At 48.9% G+C, this 23,648-nt stretch overlaps 1 protein-coding gene across 10 annotated transcripts; it reads right to left on the bottom strand.

The window, feature by feature from the left end:
* Positions 1-1,279: 1,279 nt before the first annotated feature.
* Ptch2 (patched 2) lies at positions 1,280-17,903 on the bottom strand. 10 transcript variants are annotated; one of them, XM_074080297.1, is made up of 22 exons: positions 17,441-17,903; positions 16,790-16,982; positions 9,928-10,117; positions 9,752-9,821; positions 9,477-9,568; positions 8,533-8,728; positions 7,579-7,700; positions 7,292-7,439; positions 7,078-7,209; positions 6,833-6,988; positions 6,656-6,748; positions 6,075-6,200; positions 5,865-5,983; positions 5,410-5,758; positions 4,971-5,283; positions 4,736-4,878; positions 4,475-4,655; positions 4,080-4,187; positions 3,836-4,002; positions 2,651-2,793; positions 2,463-2,562; positions 1,280-2,049 (listed from the first exon to the last, which is right to left on the bottom strand). In XM_074080297.1, the coding sequence occupies exons 1-22, from the start codon at positions 17,510-17,512 to the stop codon at positions 1,783-1,785; spliced, it is 3,480 nt and encodes a 1,159-aa protein (XP_073936398.1). In that variant the 5' UTR covers positions 17,513-17,903; the 3' UTR covers positions 1,280-1,782. The 10 variants fall into 10 exon arrangements, 6 of the variants coding, with proteins under 6 accessions (XP_073936398.1, XP_020038910.2, XP_073936399.1 ...); XM_020183321.2 differs by having other exon boundaries at positions 3,836-3,973; positions 4,080-4,360; positions 17,441-17,902; XM_074080298.1 differs by lacking the exon at positions 2,651-2,793 and having other exon boundaries at positions 3,836-3,973; positions 4,080-4,360.
* Positions 17,904-23,648: the final 5,745 nt, after the last annotated feature.

Raw genomic sequence — 23,648 nt, 5'->3', positions numbered from 1 at the left:
CTGGAGTTTGAACTCAGGGTTTTGTGCTTGTAAACCAGGTGCTTACTCTACTGCTTGAGCCACACCTCCAGCTCATTTTCTCTGGTTATTTTGAAGACAGGGTCTCGTGAATTACTTTCTTGGGCTGGCCTCGAACTGCAATTCTCCCAGTTTCAGCCTTCCAAGTAGCTGGTTTACAGGCATGAGCCACTGGCGCCTGGCTTCTCTTAACTTTTTAGGCATTTTAGTGTTGATTCAGCTGCAGTAGGCTCTGTGTGTGTATGTGTGTAAAGTTTTGTGAGAACATGATTTCATTTTCTTTGTTTTTTTTTGGTATTGGGGCTTGAACTCAGGGCCTACACCTTGAGCCACTCCACCAGCCCTTTTTGTGTTAGGTATTTTTGAGATAGGGTCTCACAAACTATTTGGGCTGGCTTTGAACCGCCATCCTCCCAATCTCTGCCTCCCGAGTAGCTAGGATCACAGGTGTGAGCCACCGGTGCCTGGTTCACGATTTGATTTTCTGGCCGTTAGGTAGGGTAGGGTTGTGAGAAGGCAGTGTTTTGGGGATAGGAGCTTTCCTGGTGAGTGGAACTCAGGGTGTATATGTTTATCAGTCCAGTTATACCTGCCAATAAAAACCTCCCCCTCCCCACTGTTCAGTAGCCCCGGGAAGTGGCTAGCCCTTTCAAGGCCTCTGCACAACAGGACTGGCCAACCTTCACAGCACAAACAGCTTAACTTCAGTGCCCTCACTAGTTGCTAACACCTACACTTCTGGGCAGTTCCCCAACCTGGCTACTGGGCCAACAATGCCTTCCAGTTGTCATGCTGACTGCCTGTATACAGAGCTTCTGCCTTGGAGGTTGCTCTGGGCCATGGCTCCTTTTCCTCAGTCCCCAAAATATCTCCCCAGGCCCTGCTCTCCCCTTCTCTGCTTCAACTGACCACTCTCCCTATCTTTCACTTCACCTTCTATCTGTGGATAGCTTTGCCCTCTGCTCCTGCACCACATGCTGGTGAAACAGGAAGGTGGGAGCAAACAGGAGAGGTGGGGGAGCTGGAATATGATATCTCTGAAAAACCACATTAACACCAAAAATATTTGTATCATTTTGTATACTAAGCATTTAATACCTGTTACCAAGTGTATGACAAAAATTCAGAGTCTGATGTCCGTCCCACCCAGAGCTAGACAAGCCCCAGGACTTCAGGCCCTGACACTCCAAAAGCCACCTCTAATATCTAATTTTCACTTGCAAATTCTCAACTCTGAAAGAAAAGTACCAGTCAGTTGAGATGAGTTCATATAGAATATATTTCACTCTTTAAAAATAAAACTTTCAGCAGAGCTAACATCTATACATGCTACAAAAATAAACTTCTTCATATAAATAATTTATGTGGTAGGAGGTGGGCAGGGATACAGAAGGCCTCCCTAAGAGTCACCAAGCAGTGAAGGATCAGGACTAGCAAAGTGTGCTGAGGACCCCTCAGGCTTAGTTTGCTGGGTGGGTGGTAGTGTGGCGCAGGGGTGGGGCAGGGTTGTATTGCAGCCTGAAGTGCTGGCTTTCTTCCCCACCTGGACGCAAACATGGGTCCCCATGTGTCAGGATGCTCTCAGTCTAGGGGTGAATGTTCTGTATGGGTACCGGGGAGGTCTGTGATGGCTGAATCAGGGGAGGGGATGCAGGCAGCAGCAGCAGGGCCCTCTAGGGGTCCATCCTGCATTCCATACCCCACCCATTGCTTCCCAGTGACTTCATGTGGCCCAAGCAAGGTCTCTGTGCTTCAGCTGCTCCTTCACTCAGTGGCTAGACATGGTCCCCTAGAATTGGAGTTGCTAGAATCATTGGTAGCTGGGGTGGCAGCAGGGGACCACATGGGCTCATCAGAGGCTGAGTGGATGTAGGCACCAGGTAGTGGGGGTGGGTGGAGGGCCACAGTCATGGAGGTAGTCACTCTGGCAAAGCTCTGGGGCAGGGTGGGGGACACCCCCCACCTGAGCCCACCTTCTCCTGAAGTTGCAAGGCTCAGGACCTGTGGGGTCTCCTTGTACATCTGTACCACCTGGGGGGAGACATCAGTTCCAGTAAGCCTGGGAGCTACTAAGGCTGCAACGCCATTCAGCATCTCCCTGGTGATCACTGTGAATGTTAGTGAGCTAGGGCCTTTGTTGGCTTCCACAGGATGTGAGAGCTTACAAGCAACAAGATATCAAGGCTGGAGCAAACCCTGCACCTTGCTCTGGGGTCTGAAAAGCTAATGTGGGTTCCATGAAGAAGCCAGGAAAGCTGAGGGGCGGAAATGCGGTATCTGGGAAAAGGAGGAGGCTGCCTCTTTCAGATGGCAGCACCTGTTAGAAAGGATCTTGTGAGCCAAGTAATATCTGTTGGCCATTGAGGCATTTAGTACCAGCTCTGAACTTTCTCTTGCTTGTCCCCACCCTGTCCCAGGACTATAGACAAAGGAAGGGTGGTCACCTCTGGTGGGGGGCCCAGGATGGACAGCAGCACAGGCAGCAGCACCAGTCCATGGAGGAGGCCCAAGAGTGTGAGCACTGTCAGCACCATGAAGAAGTACCTGGGGGGGTGGGGGGAGGGAGTCAGGTAGGCAGGCCCTGAAGCCAGCAAAGATAGGCCCTGCCTCCTCCTCCTGAGCCTTCCTCTACCTTACGATGAAATCAAAGTTCGAACCAGCAAGCATGAGCAGACCCAGCAATGTGGAGACGGCCCCATCAGTCACTGGGGCAAATGTGTGCTCCAGGGCACGGGCAGCCCGCAGATTCCGGCTACCCTGGGTGGTCAGGAAGCCCTGGGGGAACAGAGTAGTCCTGGAGTTCCTCCTCTGCCAACCATGGCCAGCTCATCCCTGTTTCCAACTGCTGCCAACCTGTTCTCAGGGCTCACCCGTGATTGGTCCACAGAAGACCAGGTGAACTGAGTTCATGGTATGGTCTGGAAGTATGCATGAGTCCTTTAGGTAACCCTGTACAGATGTGTCTGGTGACATGGAGAGATGTCCAGAACAGGGTAGGCAAACCATAGCCTATCGCTGGTGTTTTGTAAGTAGTATGGTTTTTAAAAATTAACTAATTTTTTAAAAATAATGTGTTGTTGAACCAGGGCCACAGCCATTCATCACTGTATTGTCATTTGTGGCTATTTTTGTGGTAATGGCAGAATTGCAACAGAGGGTATATGGCTTGCAAAGCCTGAAATAGTTACTACCTGGCCCTGTGCAGAAAAAGTGTCCCAATTCCTGGTCCAGAAGGATGGACACCAGGATGATAAGTCACTTCTCGGGGTGGCATTCAGAGAATTCTAATTCTTTCTTGTATTGTTCTGTACTATACCACTGAGTGACACCCACAATCCTTTTCTTTTTATTCAAGGAGTGCATCTTGTACTTACCTATTATTATAGGGTTATACGGGGAAGAGAGGGAAGAAGGGAGCTGTTTGTGAGGCCTAGTCAGGTTTGTGTTGGTGATTCTAGCTGGTTTGTATCGCCTTTCTCTGCCAGTGAATGGATACCTTTGGTAGGCATGTGCTCTTACCACTTTGGCTATACCCCCTGAATTTGTGGCTTTGGGAGAGGCCTGTGCCCTCCTCAGTTCTAGCCTCTGTTTTGGTAAAATACTTCCTTCACACCCACACTGCCACACAGCTTCTATCCCTTTTCCTGATCACCTTCACAGTAAAACTATTCAAAAGAACTGTTGGTTCCGAGGGCTGGGGGTGTGGCTCAAGTAGTAGAGCTCCTGCCTAGCAAGTGCAAGGCCCTGAGTTCAAATCCCAGTACCCCCTTCCCCCTCTCCCCTAAGGCCTCATTCCTTCCCCAGGACCTGTGCTTACCAGAGCCACATGGACTGTGAACTCGACACCAATGCCTACAGAGGCCACAAGAATCACCACGGGGATGGCACTCAGCTTGATGCCCAGGAAACCCATGATACCAAAGAGCTCCACAGTCATCATCACCAGGACCAGCACCTGGGAAGGGCAGGGCTCACCCAGGACTCCTGGAAGGAGGCATGTTGGACAGGACAGGGCAGGGTGGGGTGAAGCTAGGTCTTTCCAACCCCCTGTAAGTACTCACTATGAGGCCAGCTGTCCACGGATTGAGTAGCAGCAGGGCACAGACGAGGAAGGTACACACAAGGAGGATACAGACGGCTAGGAGGAAACAGCGCCGCAGGCCCAGATACTGTTCCCAGAAGAGGAAGGGGGAGCCACTTGGGTAGGCGTGTACCCCTGCCTGGCCTGCTTCTGCACATGCTGCCCGGGCCCCCTCGATAGCCTCCACAAAGTCTGCAGTCTTCTGGAGGCCACGGAGCAGGAAGGGAAACTGAGCAAATTCCAGGGGCTGGGCTGCTGGGACTGTGGAGGGCAGGAAAGAGTGGGCAGAGCCGGGGGAATGTGAGCATGGGAACAGTGGGCAGGGCCTGTGTGGGCTGAAGCTTAGGTTCTAGGTGGGCTCCCTCCAGGACTCACTGCGAAGGTTCTCCCCAGTGGTGTCGTATTTGTCGTGTAGCCATTCTGGAGGTGGTGGGTAGAAGTTGGCCTGGGAGGCTGCCAGACCCAGGGGGTCACTGCTCACCCACACGGTTAGCCCCACGTAGAAGAGTTCTGGGGGAATCAGCCCCTCCTTGGTCACCAGCTTCCTTGTGGCCAGCTGCAGAGGCAAAGAGTTAGCCCGGGCCATGAGGTGTAGGCCTTCTGTACTCCCTGGCCATGCTGTACTCCCCTCCCAACCTGGCTGAAATCCAGAGGCTCCTGGGCATTCCCAGTCTGGATAAGCAGCTTGTAGGCCAGGGCCCCATCCTCAGAGCCATTGCGGTAGGAGTGGTGGGTAATGCGCCCAGAGGCCCAGTCCTGGTCAAATGCAGCCTGAATTCCTAGGGGAGCACAGGACAGGGTCCAGTTAGCCTGCAGCACTGGGAGGCTTCTCCCTGGAGCAGCCCACCCTGCTGGTCTCCTTGCTTCTCACCCTGTAGCCAGTTTCGGTAATAGTGCAGCCAGGTACGGGGTGCCTGGGTGACAGGTGGGGGCAGTACAGCCTTGAGGGAACTGAAACGCTGGTGCAGATCAAAGAGGGCACGTTGGGAGTGGGCGTAGTCAAAGCCACCCTGGGTCACCAGGGCTACCTCGTATAAGGAGAAGTACCTGAGCTGGGCGCTCAGGAAGGCATGTTCCTTGGTGCCCCGAGGTACCACATCTGTCAGAGCCAGCCCGTCCTGCACCAAAGTGGCTCCGTAGAGGCTCAGGCCCAGAAGAGCCCCAAAGAACACCAGCACCATGGCCTGTGGGAAATGGCAATAAGTCAGAGGCCCAGGGCTACCTTCTAGCCCTCAGGTGGTGTGCTAGGTGCTATGCCCTTCTTGGGGCCCACAGATACTAAGCCTGTGTCTTGACCCACTGAGGTTTACCTTGGCTTGTGGTTGGAGTAGTAAGGGAGCAAACTGATAGCGGGCAAAATGGGCAAGATTCCAGCGAGCGCAGGACAGAGACTTGCAATCTGTCTTCTGCCTTGTCCCTTCTTCTTGGCTTAGAAGGTCCCGTGTAGACCCTCCGGGACTGAAGAGCTCAGAGCCCAGTGGCTCAGAAGGTGAGGGCACCAGGTGGGTTTGGGGAGGCAGAATGGTGACCACATGCTGGCTGCTGGCTTCACAGTGGGTAAAAGCTTGCACCGTGGTGGTCAGGTGGGCAATGCCCACTGGTACTGTCCTATCCCCCAGCTCCTGGGGTAGAATCTGAATCACTCGAGCAGAGCAGGGGCTGGAAGAGGCAGAGAGTAAATGACAGGTCCATGCCTTGAGATGTGGTGAGGGGACACACTTGGTGGGGTTGAGGGAGGAAAGGGGTGGGCATGTAGGGACAGTACCTAGAGAAGCAGCAGAGCACATCAAGGCGCTGGCAGTGGCGCCGGTGCAGGTCCAGGCTGAGGACGGCTGGGAAGACAAGCATCACAGCTGCAAAGTTGCAGCCAACCACTATGGCTGCCTGGGGAGTAGACAGGAGGGCACAGGCTGGATAAAACACACCCCTTGCTCCAGGCCCACCCCAGCCCACCTGCCTGTTCATGAGGCCTCACCTGCAGGGAGAAGGCCCTCAGTGCAGGGATGGGAACTAGGGCAGCCATGAAGAAGGCGACCATGTTGTTGATGGACGTGAGTGCGACACTGGTGCCTGTGCGCCGCAGACACTCACCCATGCACTCCTGTCAGGACAGAGCATGGACATGCCTTCAGTTCACAGAGGAGGGGGACTGTAGGTCCCCCTCAAGGTAGAGTGAAGGGGAGGCTCAGAGACTTACTTAAGATGTTACCACAGTTGCTAACATTTATTGACTACCGTAAATGTGTCATGTACTGTTTTAAGCATTCAACTTGAATTATCACAACTTTTAGGACACAAGCACTAGTATAATCTCCATTTACAGACAGGGAGATGAAGGCACAAAGAGGTTAATGAACCAATGAACCCAAGGTCAAATGAACCAAGAGGCTCTTTTTTTTTTACGGGGGGGAAGGGGTACTAGGGTTTGAACCCAGGGCCTTATGCTTGCTAGGCAGGCGCTCTACTACTTGAGCCACTCCGTCAACCCTCCAAGAGGCACTTAATCACTATGCTAAACTATCTCAGATGAGCCCGGGCTGAAGGGTGGGGCCTTACCTGGACAGGGGTGCCAGAAGGAACTTCTGTGAAGGCATGTGCCAGCAGGAATATGTCATCCACGCCAATGCCCAGAGCCAAGAAGGGTAACACCTGGAGGGGCAGAGGGATGGGCAGATGGAGGACCTATCCAGCCTGTTCATGGCCCCCAAAGTCTACCCTGAAGTCCTGGTATACCTGAGTAGTCGCAGCATTGAAGGTGATGCCAAGTAGGGCACAGAGCCCAAGGCCTGAGGCCACTGCCAGGGCTACCAGCAACACTCCAGCAAGACCCACAGCACCTTGGGACTGGGCACAGTCCCACCGTAGCATTGTCACACAGGCATAGGCCAGCTGTGGGAAGAGAGAGCACAGTCTCAAACAGAGGCTTTTAGGATAGGTACTAGGTAGAGGTGGGGCAAGGTACTAAGAGAAGGACCTACCATGAGCAGATAGCCTCCCACCACACGGGCAGCACTGACTTCAGAGAACGTGTGCAGGATGTCATCCAGGGTAGTGGAGGAGAAGGCATGGATCTGCTGGGAGGAGTTCTCAGGCAGGGCCTCCTGGGCCAGCTGGAGAGACAGGATGAATCTCAGGAAGCAGGAGAGAGAGTGACCTCAGGGCACTCTTGTCCTTGCCCTTGACCATACTGACCTGTACAAAGCGCCGCTGCCAGGCCTGCAGCACTGTGCTGGCCTGCTCCTCACTCCAGCCAATGTCGTGCGTCTGGTAGTCACCCCGGAAGTGCTCATATAGTTGGCGGGGACTCATCAGTAGGAAGGTGCTCTGCAGGGCCTCTGCCCTGGTTGGGGGAGTGTAAGAGAACAAGTGGTTAGAGCTGGCCCAAACCCAGTGTGGGGCCTTTTGCCAGAGCTGCCTGGCGTCAGTGTGTGGATTCCCGTATGTTGGGGTTTCTTGAAAACTCCCACGGGAGGCCCTACCTCAGCAGCTGTCCTTGGAGGTCTCTGGCCATGCCTCCCAGCAGCAATTCCTCCTGCCAGTGCATGAATTTGTGGGAGAAGCCATGGCAGCCCCCACTCAGCTCCTGAGCCACACTGGGAGCCTGGAGGTGGATAGGAGAAGGATTTAATACTCAAGGCCCAGCTGTGGAAAACTGGGTGTCCCTGGGTTTGTACCGCTAAGAACCACTGCCTGTCACAGAGATCAGTAGGCTTCAAGGTTAACTATTCCCCTGAGCCTCTTGCCTACTCTGTAAGAGTGAACAGGTAGAGTCCTGCAGACAGGAGGCCACAGAGGGAGCAGGGCCTGGAAATAGGCTGCTGGGAGGAGCTGGCTTAACTGTAAGTGGGTATTGGAAAAAGTTCCACACACAGGGCCACATAGACACTGGGAAAACAGATATGATATTCATGCTTAGCTATTTCGTGCTTCCGTTTTCCTGCATATCTATTTTGATACAGTCTACTATTGGGCTTAGAAAAGGAAAAAAAGTGGGGGACAGGCCAGAGGTGAGGCTCAAGCAGTAGTGCACCTCTTCACAAGTGCAATGCACTGATTTTTAATCCCAGAACCACCAAACAAATAAATAGGTAAATAAAGAAGCCGAGCACTGGTGGCTCATGCCTGTAATCCTAGCTACTCAGGAGGCAGAGATCAGGAGGGGATCGTGGTTCCAAGCCAGCCTGGGCAAATAGTTCAAGAGACCCTATCTTGGAAACACCCATCACAAAAAAGGACTGGTGGAGTGGCTCAAGGTGTAGACCCTGAGTTCAAACCTCAGTACTGCAAAAAAAAAAAAAGGAACAGAAAGGACAAAGGGAAAAAATGAATGGGAAGAATGGAACACTCACAGTGGGGGCAGGGAAGCAAGGTCCAGGAAATGGTGGGCAGAGCACAGTGAGCCAGTGAGCCAGTGAGTGCTCTCTTAAACCCACCTGCCTGCTGTGATAGTTGGGGGCACTGGGTGGGCAGTGGACGTCGTCAGGGTCCAGGCAGGGCCGCCCCACATAGGCCTGGCCCACCTGTGCCTTGTCTAGCAGTTCCCGGAAGCCCTCAAGGGAGGCAAAGGGGCCCAGTTCCTCCAGCAGCTGTTCTGGATCCAAGTTAGTCCACTGTATATCAGGGCGGCCCCTGGTGGAAAAGCTCACGGTTAGGAGGGTCAAGGATCAATGCTCAACCTCCAAATTGCTGCTGTGGACCCATGCTGTACCCTGTCCTCTTCTGGGCGAGCCTGAGCTTCTCAGAGTTGTCAGACTGCACCAGCCCACCAGGTTGCAGCAGTGAGCGAGGAATGGATACAGGCTGAGATGGATATCATGACAGACATACTTAATACAAGGAAAGACCCAGAAAAGCCCCACTGAGTCTGAACCAAGCTGTCCACTCTTGGTTCTTTTTTTATTTTTAAGGTGGCTTTATTATTTGTTAGCATATATTAATTGTACAAATGGGGTTTCATTGCTATTATTTCTGTACATGCACAACATGTACTTTGATTGTATTTATCCTATTACTATATCCTTGGTTCTAATATAAAACCAGATAGGCCTGCATCTAACAGCTTTTCTTTCTGGCCCAGGCAATAACTTAGCTGATATTCAGCTAACTTCTCCTAGGAAGGTTTCTTTTTCTCCTTTGCTGAGATCTATGTGTTCTGTTTTGTCTAAGTGAGACAGGTCTTCACAAGTGAGAAGAGGGATGTGGAGAACCTGGGGTAGCCCCAGCTCTGACTGTGACCTTGGAGGTAACTAGGGTTTGGCAAGGTTTCCATCATCCTCTAACCCCAGCCCACCCCCCAACCCCAATTTTCTCCTTTCTGTGGGGCAAGTCCCTGGCGGGAGATGAAGCAGGGCCCAGGAGCAGCTGTGGTGGCACTCACGGTAAGTAGGCAGAGCCTCCTTGGAGTTTGGCTCCCTCCCAGAAGCAGTCAAGTGGGGTAAGAATCACACACGGGAACAACTTCTCAATCATCTGCCAAGGATACAGAACATCCCAGGGCATATCAGTCCTGTCCCTGGGCTTCTCTCCCCATGAACTCTGTAGGTTCCTCTGCAATCCTCCCCACATTCACATCGTCATCCCCTACAGAGTCTCTCTGGACCTTCCCACACTGTAGGATAGCTTCTGCCTCTGCCTAGTCTGGGGGATGCTTACCCGCTCAATCATTCCATTTTCAATAAGGGGAACTCCTGACTTGTAGCAGATCTTGTTCAAATCCCAGGACCTGCAATAGCAGGGGGCACCAGTGATCAGCCAAGGAGGGGAATTCCCATTCCCCATGCTGCCATGGCATGCTTCACCCTCAGCCACTTGGGCTCAGCCAGACTCACTTTCCATAGAGTGATACTTGCACTTTGCTGGCAGTGAGGGCTGCCTGGAGATGGAGGCCAAGTGCCTCAGGTGTGAGGACATTCTCCCCTTCCTGCCGTGCGGTCTGAATCAGCATCTGAGAGGTGTATGCAGCCTCTTCCCCCAGCTTCTCCTTGGTGTAATGCAGCTCCTGGCTCACCCGGCTGCCCACTGCAGAGGAAAGAAAGAAAGCTGAGGGGAAAGGGCCCAGGTGGCTCAGAGCTCTAGGGGGAGCTGAGATCCTAACTTCTGAGGACTCCCAGGATTAGGAGAACTGCTGCTGCCAGCAACCTGCTGACCTTGACATGACTCCCTAAGTTCCTGCCCCTCTTCTCAAGTCTGGAGCTCTGCCAGGAAAATGACGCCTCAGTTGCTTGGCTCTATCAGTTTTTCTTTCTTTCTTTCTTTCTTTTTTTTTTTGTGGTACTGGGGCTTGAACTCAGGGTCTAAACCTTGAGCCCTTTTTTGTAATGAGTTTTTTTGAGATAGGGTCTTACAAACTATTTGCTTCAAACTGCGATCCTCCTGATCTCTGTCTCCTCACTGAGGTATCTAGGATTATAGATATGAGCCACTAGTGCCTGGCTAAAAGTCTTCAATATCCACTCTTTTTTTTTTTTTTGGCAGCACTGGGGTTTGAACTCAGGCCCTCACACTTGCTAGGTAGGTGCTCTTACCACTTGAGCCACTTTACCAGTGGATTTCTTGTGTGGTATAGGGTTTAAGCATGAACCAAGTTGGCTAGCTTTGGAGCAAAAACTTAAAAATGAGTCAGGCCCCTAGTGGCTCACACCTGTAATCCTAGCTACTTGGGAGACTGAGATTGGGAGGATCGTAGTTTGAGACCAGCCTGGGCAAATAATTCTGAGACCCCCCCATCTCCAGAACAAAATTGATCAGAGGTGTGGCTCAAGCAGTAGAGTGCCTACTTTGCAAGCACGAAGCTCTGAGTTCAAACCCCAGTTCCACCAAAAAAACAAACAAACCAAAAAACAAAAACAAAAAACCCAAGCTGGGTGCCAGTGGTTCATGCCTGTAATCTTAGCTACTCAGGAAGCAGAGTGGGAGGACTGTAGTTCGAGGCCAGCCTGGGCAAATAGTTTGAAAGACTTTATCTTGAAAATACCTAACACAAAAAGGGGCTGGCAGAGTGGCTCAAGTGGTAGAGTGCTGGCCTGGCAAGTGTGAGGCCCTGAGTTCAACCATAGTACTGCCAACAAAATAAAACAAAACAAAACTTCAAAATGAGAATCAGGTGCTGGAGATGTGGCTCAGTGGTGGAGTGCTTGTCTAGTGTGTGCAAGGCTTTGGGTTCCATCCTCAGCACTAAAGAGGAGAAAGAAAAAAGAATGACATGAGCTAGATCTGGGTTAAGGTTACTCTGCTTGGCAGGACAAGCAGGGACAACAGGGCCAGTAGGGAGGATGCCATTGTGATAATTTTCTAAAAGAACAGGTCTAGGGCTGGGGCTGGTTCTCAGTTCAGGTTTCCCTGGACATTGATTTATACCCACATGCCTTTCTGCATACTGTTCTGGAAGAGGGCAGGACAGATGGCAGTGCCTAGTAATGATGGACCTTGTGGTAGCACAGGCAAGGGGGAGGATCTGACTTTCAGCACCATGCTCCTACCCATTTAGGCAAGAAGTGCCCCGGCTCAGGTGCCCTGGTAGAGGAGAAATCAAAGTGGGCCAAGAGGTTCAGATCTTTTTCACCAGCCTCCTTGTCTAGCACCAGACCTGCCTTCATCTCACTGATCTTGGCATCCTTCGAGTCCTGTATTTTGTTAGTCAAGGGCCTAGGGGAGATGGGGACATCGTGAGGGGATATGACCTAAGTATGACTGGGAGGAGAATGAGAGCCACAGGAGGGAGGCTTTGTGGACTTGGTTTGGTCTCAGTCCCAGTCTGCTTTTACTTGCCTTCCCCCATTGGCCACTACCACCCACCATGGAACCCATATGTTGCTTCTCTGAGCCTGCAGCCGCACTTGGGATTATGATGCTTCCCAGTGTCTCTCTCTCCTCTCTCTCTCTTTCCATCAAAGTCTATAGTCTTCTGAGCTACACCATCAGCTCCCAATCTTTTTCAAACCTACATAATCTCCTTATTCACAATAACCTCAAGCCCTTGGTAACTTCCCAATTTAGACCTACCCTTTAGATATGTGCTCACATCCCTTGGCCCTAGTCTCATGAGTACTGTCCCCTACAGCCATACTGCTCCTTTACCCTGTCACTTTCCACCTACTTTTTCCCCCTATTTCCTACTCTTTTCCCAAGCTTGTCCTGCAGTATTTATTTCACCAGGCTAAAGCTAAAGGCTGTTATATGGAAGGAAAGGAGAGGAGGACAGAGATAAGCTCCCTGTAGTAAGTGGGTTTGCTGAGGTCAAGAAAGTATGGGAGGAAGAAGACCTAGAGAGCTCTGATAAGAAAAGAAAACACAATTTAATTTCTTTCTTTCTTTCCTTATTTATTATTATTTTTTTTGTGGGACTAGGGTTTGAACTCAGGGGTTTGCGCTTACAAAGCAGGCACTCTACCACTTGAACCATTCCTCCAGACCATTTTTTTTTTTTTTTTTGGTGGTGTTACTGGGGTTTGAACGCAGGGCCTCCCACTTGCTAGGCAGGTACTCTACCACTTGAGCCACTCCACCAGCTCAAGAAAACACAATTTAAAATACATCAGTGAGCCGGGTGCTGGTAGCTCATGCCTGTAATCCTAGCTACTCAGGAGGCAGAGATCGGAAGGATTGTGGTTCGAAGCCAGCCCAGGCAAATAGTTCGTGAGACCCTATCTTGAAAAAACCCTTCATAAAAAAGGGCTAGTGGAATGGCTCAAGGTGTAGGCCCCGAGTTCAAAACCCAATACGAGAAAATAAAATAAAATATATCAGTGAGACTGAAGAATCCTGGTGAGGAGGGGAATGGGAAGAGAAAAAGATAAACCATACCTGACAAGGACAATGATAGATATGGAGGACAGATGAACTAGAATAAGAGATAGTGGCTATGGGGAAAAGAACAAGGCTCTGTTCACACCTGACTCTGGGCCCTTAATCTACTCATCTGTAAAATGGGGACAATGCCTACCTTGGTAAATCAATTAGTGCAATCAAAGTACTTAGGCTATTTCACAGATATGGAGTTGTTATTCAGTGACTGCTGGGAAAGAAATAGTGTGATGGAAAAATGAGAATGAACCAGAGGAAAGAAAAGACTGGGTGAGTGGGGAAGAAATAGGAGAATGGAAGAAGGAGAACATAAAAATCAACACAGTAACAACAAACTTTTGCACCTTTACAAAAGGGAAAATAAAACTGGTTAACCAACATGGAAAAAAGAGTCGACTTTATAGGTAATGCTATAGATACAAGTTAAAACAGCAATGAGTTAATATCTACCAAATTAGCAAAAATTTAAAAGTTGATAGCACTCATTGGTGGCAATGAGTGAATCCAGCACAATAGTGTGATTTGTTATACCATTTTGAGAAAAGTAATATGGTACTATTTATGCTCATAATCTCTGGTTCAGTAATTTCATCTATAAGGGCCTTTGACTATTGTTGGGACTCATGACTGTTTTTTTCCCCCTGTGGTATTAGAGCTTGATTGAACTCAGGGCCTACACCTTGAGCCACCCCACCAGCCCTTTTCTGTGAAGGGTTTTTTGAGATAGGGTCTTGTGAACTATTTGCCTGGGCTGGCTCCGAACCGAGATCCTCTTGATCTCTGCCTCCTGAATAGCTAGGATTACAGAAGTGAGCCACTGGCGCCCAACTCAGACCTTCTTTTTTGAGTGAAATGAGGATCATGGTAGGTTTTGAGCACAGGAGTGGGATGATCTAACTTTTTCATTACCTAACAAGTAAGAGTGGCCCAGGGAGGAAGTCAGTGCTACAGTGACAAAGATTGGGCGTTTTGATAGATACTGCTAAGAGTGAGCCAGGGAGGAGACAGCGACAATGCTGGCTGGAGAAGTAACAGAGTCAGACTATGGAAGGTTTAGAATGTGTGCTAACAGGCTTATATTTGATTCTAGCGCCTTCACAGAATCTGCTTGAACCGATGGGAAGAGGACTGGGGATGTAGCTCAGTGGTAGAACATTTGCCAAGCTTGTGCACAAGAAAACAAAAAACAAAACCTTCTTGTCTGACTTGGTCAGATTTAGACACACCACAGGGGGGCGGTGTGGAGGCAGAATTCAAGGTGAGGCTGACAGATCTTTTCCCCTTCTTGTTAACAGACTGATGTCACTGGTCATCTTCTGAAAGACCAGGTGGGATAGCTGGGCTCCTTCCTAACGTCAGGGGTGAAATTCAACTAGTCTAAGAATCCAGTTACACAATTCTATTGCAATTTACTAAGTGAAGGACTTAGGCAAAGATGTTTTTGCCAGAGACCAAATGGGAAACTGGCTGAGAGGCTTTGGGTTAATTTTTTCTCATTTTTAAAAGGGATGAAGCCAGGCACAGGTGGCTCACACCTGTAATCCTAGGGACACTATCTTGAAAAAAATCAAGAGACACTAATAATCAAGAGACACTATCTCAAAAAAAAAAAAAAAAAAAAAAATCCCAAAAAAGGGCTGGTGGAGTGGCTCAAGGTGGTACATGCCTGTGATCCCAACATTTAGGAGGCTGACACAGGCAGATTGGGAGTTCAAGGCAGCTTGGCCTTGAGACCCTGTCTCAAAAAACCAAAACCCAAAACCTAAAACAAACATCACCTCCCACCCACCAAAAAAAAAAAAAAAAAAAAAAAAAATCCCAAAAAAGGGCTGGTGGAGTGGCTCAAGGTGGTACATGCCTGTGATCCCAACATTTAGGAGGCTGACACAGGCAGATTGGGAGTTCAAGGCAGCTTGGCCTTGAGACCCTGTCTCAAAAAACCAAAACCCAAAACCTAAAACAAACATCACCTCCCACCCACCAAAAAAAAAAAAAAAAAAAAAAAAAACCCAGCCAATCAAGGACTGAGTGAAGTTCTGAATTAAAGGAAAAAGGCTTTAACACTCTCCTCCAAATAACAGCAAAAAAGCTGGTGGTGGCTAGTCTTGAGGCACCATGGAGGTTCAAGCAGAGTTTAGCTGGCGGAGATCTGGGAGCTGAGAAAAAGGGAAGCGAGACTGCCTCTGTTGTGGCAGGAAATTTAAAAGTCATTTGGGACCACCCAGGCAGCAGGGGTGTGGGTGGGGGGTATGCATATGTGCATGTATGCACATGTATGTCCTGATGCTGGGCAGGCAGAGAAACATCTGCTCTGGACCCTAGGGCAGGCCTAGAGTGTGAATGCTTGAGTCTGCAAGGGTTGGGGGTAGGGTGGAGATGGGGTGTGGGAGCTTACCAGGCAAGCAGGCTCCAAGAAACATCTGCTGTTTATCCTAGGACTTGCCAGTATTTGAAATAACTCAAGGGTGTGAGGCTCTAACCTGGGCCCTGCCTTTGGGTATGGGCCAGGGCTGGGGGAGGTCTGGGGGAGATCACAAATGCAAATTTTCCAGGGAGGAACAGAGTTTGACTCTATCAAATGGCTGCCATATGAAACCAGGCCTCAGGAAAGAAGAGGGCCATGCTAAAATTAATAAATAATTTTTAGCCAGGTGCTGGTGGCTCACGCCTGTCATCCTAGCTACTCAGGAGGCAGAGATCAAGAGGATCACAGTTTGAAGTCAGCCAGGCAAATAGTTTGTGAGACGCTATCCCACAAAAACCCAACACAAAAAGGGGCTGGTCAAGTGTCTCAAGTGGTAGAGTGCCTTTCTAACAAGCATAAGACCCTGAGTTCAAACCCCATACTGCCAAAATAATAATAATAATAATAATTTTTACCTAATGCTTCTATTAGAAAGTGAGGATTTGTTCTGACCATGGTTATGGTGTCAAAGTCCAGAGTCTGTGCTGTTTCTCTACTTCATGGCTGCAGGAAGTCTGGTGCATGAGTCGTCTCCCAGATGATTTACTCATTTTCCCTGCCTTCCTATTCTAACATTTCTTTCTTCCTTTCCTTCCTTCCTTCCTTCCTCCCTCCCTCCCTCCCTCCCTCCCCATGTTGCCCAGGCTGGCCTTGCATTTCTGGGCTTAAGAGATCATCTCCCTAAGTAGCTGGGACTATGGTTCTAACTTTTCTGATCAGAAGTGACATCTCCCTGTCTGCTCTTATACAACATAATCATATTCTGCTTTGCATTATAGTGTACTTATCCCAGCACATATTTTACTTTCCATGCTACTGAAAGATAGGACTTATTTTTACTAAAATATACAGAGGTTAGGAATAAATGCTAAGTAAACACACATAATCACAGATAAATAGTCTATGTAGCTATTCACAGGATGCTACAAACTGTAGGTGTTCATTTATAGGTATGAGAGGCAGTGGTGCTCCAAGAAAGCCTGGTACACAGGTTCTGGTAGGCTGATGCCCCTCCTTGGTCAGGTCTGCTAGGGCTCAGTGGCCAGTTCCTCATCCTGTTCTTTTTTTTTTATCACTGATTTTAAAAAGTGAGTTTAATAAAAGGAAATTTAACTGAAGATATGCCCCTGTGGCCTATTTTAAAATGTAAAACTGTTCTTTCTTCTTCTTCTTTTTTTTTTTTTTGCAGTACTCAGGGCCACTCTACCAGCCTTTTTTTGTGTTGGGTTTTTGAGATAGGGTCTCATGAAGTATTTGCCCAGGCTGGCTTCGAACCGTGATCATCCTGATCTCTGCCTCCTAAATAGCTAGTATTACAGGCATGAGCCACTAGCATCCAGCTCCTCATCCTGTTTTTGTCTTAGGCTCAACATACCCAATCAGCTATGTTACCCAATCAGCTATGGCCAGTGTCCATAACTCACCTTCTACCCAGAGTTGTTCCAGGTCCGTCTCAATAACGGCCACACGGAGACCCAGTGCTAGGGCTCCAAAGGCCAAGAATCCCAGGAAGAGCACTTTGCCACAGTGTTTCTGGATTCCGCAGCCCAGAGAGAAGAGCAGGCCCTGGAAGTAAGCACGAAGCCAGAGTGGAGCCTTCAGGCTTCCAGCTAGGATCTGGAATGGAAAGAGAAGGGTCAGCCAGGTGTCACTGTAACAATACATGAAATTTTTTCCTTCTCTCCCAATATACACCCTCTGCCAACCCTAGCTTCTTGATCCTAGATACAGGACAGGAAGGATCTACACATACAGGCTCACACTTGGAAGATTTAAATCTTATCCCTTCTTGTCCTGCCAAGAATACACACCACAGGAAGGTGTAGCCTCATTTTCTGAGAGTAGGACACCTATGCACACACCTGTTGTCAGGTGGACACTGAGGTGAACCCACAGATAGAATCACTCTCTCTTCCCAGATGACAAGGAGACACAGCCAGCCACAACTTGCACAGCCAGGCTAGCTCTCACTTGTCTTCAAATACAGACACCCAATGACACATGACACAGACATCACAACCTGCAGAGACCCAAGTGACAGACCTGGTCCCACTTCTTCCAGCTTCTCTACTCACCTGAGGTGCGGCGGACCGGGCTGGAGGGGAGTAGCACGGAGACAGCTCTCCGAGAGGCGGCGGCCGAGCCATGCTATTGGGGATGGGGGGCGCGGGCGCCCCCAACCTGCGTTATCTGAGCGCTCCCATAGACTAGCCTGGACCCCCTATGCCGTGTGACCCGCGTGGGGATTCACTGGGGCCGCGAAGGCGCGGCCGCGGGTGGGACTGAAGGGTGCAGATTTGCAGCGGTGGCTGTGGGAGGGAGGAGCACCGGGCAGTGCGGACCGAGGCTCTGCGCCAAAGCTCGCCGGATCGGTGGGCGGTGGACGGCAGCGGCCGAAGTGGGTTCCACGTGTAGGTAGAACTGGCGGCTGCCACGCACCTCTCAGTTCCAGGTGGCGTCCGCAGTGCCGGGGAGCCCGCTGGAGCCCCAGAAAAAGGGAGCCGGCGGGGCGCCGCCCTTTCATTGGCTGAGCGGGCTGCAAATTACCCCGAGCTGCGCAGCCGGATCCGCTGCTAGGTAACCGCGCCGCAGGGGGCGGGGCGGGAGACCACCCAGGCTGGGCCACCCCTGGCCTCGCCTCCGCCTCCCGCCCGCGGGGGCCCTGGGGAGCAGGAGCGAGCGAGATCCTGGAGCTGCTGGCGCTGGCCAAGTGTAAGTCAAGATGCTGAGAAAGGGCGGCTGCTGTCCCGTTAGGGCCACGCTTTCTTCCCAACGTAGCCCAAACCCAAGACTTCTTTTCACTCCTCCTGGCCAGAATTTTTATTTCCTTTTTCAAATCTGCTCTCTCCACGGAGGCCAGTCTTTTCTCTAAAAGGAAAATCTGGGCTGGTGGCTCACACCTGTAATCCTAGCTACTAGAGAGGCTGAGATGAGGAGGATTGAGGTCTGAGGCCCATCTGGGCAAATAGTTCGCGAGACCCTATCCCCAAAATAACAAGAGTAAAATGGACTGGAGCTGTGGCTGGAGGAGTAGAGAGCTTGTTTTACAAGTGCAAAGCCCTGGGTTCAAACCCGTCACACCAAAAAAAAAAAAAAAAAGCAAATCTGGTGATAGCTCCAAAGCACCAGGTCCACTTTAAACACAGGGCCCTGCACAATCTAACCAAAGGTTTCCCTTCCATAGGTATGTATCTGTACCTTGCATCCATCCAATGTTCCTTCTGGCTTTGAATAGCCATCTATAATTTCCTAAATACACTATTGTTCCATGCTTTTGTCCAATGTTGTCTTGGTAGATAATCTTCATAATTGAACTTGAATCAATCACCCCCTTTGAAGCCTTCCTTGATTCATGCTTCTTTCGTGGCAGATAATAATTGTTTCTTTGTGTGTGTGTGTTTGCCATACTAGGGTTTGAACTCTGGGCCTCATGCTTGCTAGACAGGAACTCTATCACTTGAGCCACTCCACCAGCCCTTTTTTGTGTTGGGTATTTTTCTTTTTTTAGTGGTACTGGGGCTTGAACTCAGGGCCTCATACTTGCTAGGCTTTGCTAGGCAGGCTCACTATCACTTGAGCCACTCCACCAGCCCAATGTGTTGCGTATTTTTGAGAGAGGGTCTCCTGAACAATTTGCTCTTAAATAGCAATCCTCTGATCTCTGCCTCCTGAGTAGAGTAGCTAGAGTTACAAGCATGAGGCACTGGTGCCCCAGCTTCTTTGTGGTCCTTATAACTTCAACTTATATATGTATTATTGCATTTGCGATGAAATAATTTATGTACAGTATTTGCAAGTCTGCTTTCCTCACTAGACAGTAAGTGCTCAATAATTGTTGAGAGTCACTGAGAGTTGAAGAAACCAGGGTGTAAGGGACTGGAAATGCAGAAGAGAGGGAGTTAGTTCTTCTGTTAAACTTTCAACATTTCCATCTGAGGATGTTTCTGCCTGGTTCTGGCACAATAGGGTAAGAATATTCCAATACGTAAAGTTTGGGAAAGAGGAAAAGAATCTACAATAAATTCATTATTCTAACACAACTACTATTATCTCTGGCCAACTTCTTGGTCAATTCTCCCAGACTTCTTTGTTTATCAGTACATCATAAACACTTCATGTTACTGCACAGTCTTTGTATCATTCATTTGCAGAATGTCCTTAGGACAGATTCCCAGAAATGGGGTTATTTGGATCATGAAGTATGAACATTTTTCTTTTGTTGTTGTTGTTTGTTTTGGCAGTACTGGGGTTTGAATTTAGGGAGTTGCACTTGCTAGGCAGGCACTCTACCACTTGAGTCACACTCCCAGCCTTTTTTGCCTTAGTTTTCAGATAGGATCTTGCCTTTTTTTTTTTCAGCATTGGGGTTTGAATTCAGAGCTTTATTCTTGCTGGACAGGGGCTCTTACTGCTTGAATCACCAGCCCTAGAGTCTTGCATTTATGCACAAGGCCAGCCTCAGTCAGACCTCAACCAATCTCTTTATTCCTTCCAGAGTAGCTGGGATCACAAGGGCACACCACCATGCCAACATTTTTCCTGGGCTTGGCCTTGAATTGTGATTTCCTTCCCTCATATCTCCAATCTCTGACTCCGGAGTAGCACTGTATCTAGCTAAAAAATATGAACTTTTTTCTTTTTTTTTTGGTGATACTAGGGGTTTGAACTCCAGGCCTCATTGTTACTAGGCAGTCGCTCTACCACTTGAGCCACTATGCCAGTCCAGGAAGGGAACCTTTAGGTTGACAGGGTGAACATTTATCAGATTTTCCATTTCCATTTATCCAGAAAAATGCCTCTAGAGGAACTAATAATTTTTGTTGTTGTTGTTGAGACAGGGGTTTGAACAGGGCTTAATGCTTTGTAGGCATGCTATTGCTTGAGCCACATCTCCAGTCTTTTCTGCTCTGGTTATTTTGCAGATGGGGGGGTCTCACGAACTATTTGCTCGGGCTGGCCGTGAAACACAATCCTCCTGTTATTAGCCTCCCAAGAAGCTAGGATTATAAGCGTGAGCCACCAGTGCCCAGCAGGAATTAATATATTTATGATACTATTTGACTGAGTGGTAACTATGTCAAATGCAATGTGTGCATTGTACTTTCTTCCTCTCTTTCATAGAGGGGTGAGTCCCACTGTAGATTCAAAAAGTGTATCCCTTGGATTGGAGGTGTGGCTCAAGCAGTAGAGTACCTGCTTTGCAAGTGTGAAGGCCTGAGTTCAAACTCCAGATCCACAACAACAACAAAGAGGCAGTCTCTGGAAGAAACAGCATCTAAATAGGCTTTATGGGCCCCTACATTGCTCACGAGGCTATAAGTAAAGATGGAGTGAAGGCAGGCGCTAGTGGCTCACATCTGTAATCCTAGCTATTCAGACAGAGATCAGGAGGATTGTGGTTGGAAGTCAGCACATTACTTACAAGACCTTGTCTTGAAAAAACTCTTCACAAAAAAGGGCTGGTGGAATGGCTTAAGTGATAGAGTGGCTTAAGTGGTTAGAGGGACTGCCTAGCAAATGTGAGGCCTTGAGTTCAAACTCTAGTGCCACCAAATAAATACATAAAGATGGGAGTGAGTGGCCTGAAATCAGCACTGTATGTCATTAGGACTGCCAATAGAGCTTCTTTGCTTTAAGCAGTTCTTGCGATCTTCCTTCTTACCAGGTTCTGCAAGACATAAGTCCATGGAGAAGTAAGTTTGCAATCACCTGGGCCGTGGGACTCTACTTCCACCACAGGCCCACCACTGCTAACAATTGTGGCAAAGTTCTGCATTTTGATTGTTAATCAGTTCAAAGATCAGGGTGGGAAAAATGGTTCTGTAGTTCCCAGCCTTTCCAATCTAGGGCTGGGTGTTGTCTGACTGCTCCAAATTCCCAAATGACCCTTCTTTCCTTAACAGCATGATTTCCTGAGTGCAGAGGAGTTCAGCCACAGCCAACGCCACAAACTTTAGGTAATTAATAGGAAGGGATTAAAGAGGCCACTCTTTTCTCTCTGTAGTCAGGCTGCTTCCTGGTGAATGGCTTGTTTTAATTCCACTGGATGAGGGTATGTGCTTGGGCCCAGACCAGAGTCATTCTTCAAGAATAACAAAGGAGAAAAGCAAGCATTACTGAGGATTAAATCTAATAACCAATTCATGAAACAAACATGTCTATCCCTTTGCTGTGCTCTGGAGGTTTTAAGGTATCTTTTATTACTTATTTTTAGGCGTTCACAGCCTGAGGGTAAGCAGAGACCATAGGGGAAACCATTGTGAGCTAGAGTACTAAAGGAGGTTTCCTGAAGTGAGAGGAATTGGATGGGAGAGGTGGGAGGATGGCAGAATCAAGAGGACATAGTTCAAGGTCCGGATATTTCATCTACAGGCTGTACGATCTTAGGCAAGTCTGACACTGACATATGGATTAAGAGATATATATGGTTGAGGATGGTTACTAGGAAAAATAGGGTGGAGCACACACATGCAGTTTTGGGGAAAGTGACCAGTCTGACTTCAGAGGCAGGTCCATATGGGCCAGGGCAGCCCTTCTTTTCCTGGCATTCCCCCCAGGTTTCTTACTCACTATGTTTTTTTTCTGGCTTCTGTTATCTGGGCCAGGCTGATTCAATGATCCTAATATGTGGAGACTGGTAGCAGGGGCTGTGGGCACCACCCATCCCCATCTATCATATTTAAGGGCCAAGCCTGGCATGTGTGCTCCTTCCCTGTAGGCAGCTTTAGGCCAAAAGTATCTACCAAGTCTTTGGTGCCACAGGCTGCAACCAGAAATCAGAGAAAGACCCTTCACCTACCTTGAGTGTGGGGAATGGCGAGAACCAAAGCAGCATCTCATTTTCTTTTTTTTTTTTTAATTTTTATTATACATATGTGCATACAATGCTTGGGTCATTTCTCCCCCCTGCCCCCACCCCCTCGTTTTCTTTTTTTTTAATTGGTGGGACTGGGATTTGAACTCAGGGCCTCAGGCTTGCAGAGCAGGTGCTCTACTTTTTGAACCTTCAGTCCATTTTGCTCTGATTATTTTGGAGATGGGGGTCTTGAAAACTATTTGCTGGCCTTGAACCTCAGTACTCCTGATCTCAGCCTCCAAAGTGGCTAGGATTACAGGCATGAGCCACTGGCGCAGGCAGCATCTCATTTTCCATGAAGAAGGAACCCTGATAAAATCCTCCTGGGTGGTGAAAGATGACTCAGGCCAAGGACAAGTCATGCTGGTCACCAATACAATGTGTTCTCTTGCCCAGCCTCTTTCCCTCTGGGTCAGTTCCATCACAGCAAAACTTTCTAGACCTTCTATCTGGGTGGTCCTTCCTGAATCCCCCTCCTCTCCCTCCCTCAGACACATTTAACTATTTAGTGTTTTGTTTTGTTTGTTGCTTTTGTTGAGAAGGGGTCTTGTTACCTTACCCAGGTTGGTCTGGAAGTCCTAGGTTCAAGTGATCTTTCTGTCACAATTTTCCCAAGTGTGGGATTACAGGTGTACACTCCTGGTTTACGGTTAACTATTTAGAAAGCAGCATGTAAAGGCCTTGGTTTATGAACCTCCTTAGGGGTAGGAATAAATACAGTGCACCCCCTACAATTCTTTGGAAATAGAAATAGTCTCTAAACTAGGCTGTTCAGGCTACTAGATTGCTCTTGAAGCTAGGCTAAACAATTTCCCTCCCCCTCCAGTGGGGATAAGAGTGGGATGGGAATGCAGTGAAGGACTGGGAACAAGTTCAGCCTTTGGCCTTAGGGAAAAACTTGCAGGACACTCCTGGCAGGCATTCCTCTTATACACTGAGGGAGTACTTGCCAGGAGGCAGGAATGAGATGTTTAGGGGAGGGGCTTCCTGGGGTAGTAGCTGTCAAGTTTTTGGTTTTTTAAAAAAGTTTAATTAAAAAAATTTATTGTTTTTACATTTACTTATATGTATATACACTATTTGGGTCACCCCACCTCCCCCAGATGTCAAGTTTTGTCTGATCTTGCAAGCTCCTAGGACCCAGTTTCTGAGCACCTTCTTAGAGTCCTCCTTGAATCAACATTGAAGGTCCCCTTGATTCTCTCTCCCTCTACTTCTTTCGTAAATCATCACTGGGAGAGGTGGGATAGACCCTATCAACTCCTCTGCCTGGCTGGCTGGCCAGTGGATATTCAGTTGTTCACTGTGTTTCAGACATGACCCCTCTGTAGCTACTACAGAGGAAATAAAAACTGTCCTGCCTGCTGGAAGATAAATAGAGCAAAGAGAAGAAAAAAAAAAAAAAATCAAAGCATTTTGAGCATGTA

The sequence above is a fragment of the Castor canadensis genome, chromosome 7, assembly GCF_047511655.1.
Source record: "Castor canadensis chromosome 7, mCasCan1.hap1v2, whole genome shotgun sequence".
Taxonomy (NCBI): Eukaryota; Metazoa; Chordata; class Mammalia; order Rodentia; family Castoridae; genus Castor; species Castor canadensis.
The sequence above is the reverse complement of the archived record's forward strand: the minus strand, read 5'-3'. Positions and strand labels throughout refer to the sequence as shown.

Bases quoted from the DNA above. Each gene is read 5' to 3' on its own strand.
- Ptch2 (XM_020183321.2), bottom strand. From the start codon at position 17,512: ATGGCTCGGCCGCCGCCTCTCGGAGAGCTGTCTCCGTGCTACTCCCCT. The intron at 2,794-3,835 runs GTAAGCACAGGT...CTGTTCCCCCAG, and splicing joins TCACAGTCCATGTGGCTCTG to GGCTTCCTGACCACCCAGGG. The intron at 2,563-2,650 runs GTAGAGGAAGGC...CCACCCCCCCAG, and splicing joins AACTTTGATTTCATCGTAAG to GTACTTCTTCATGGTGCTGA.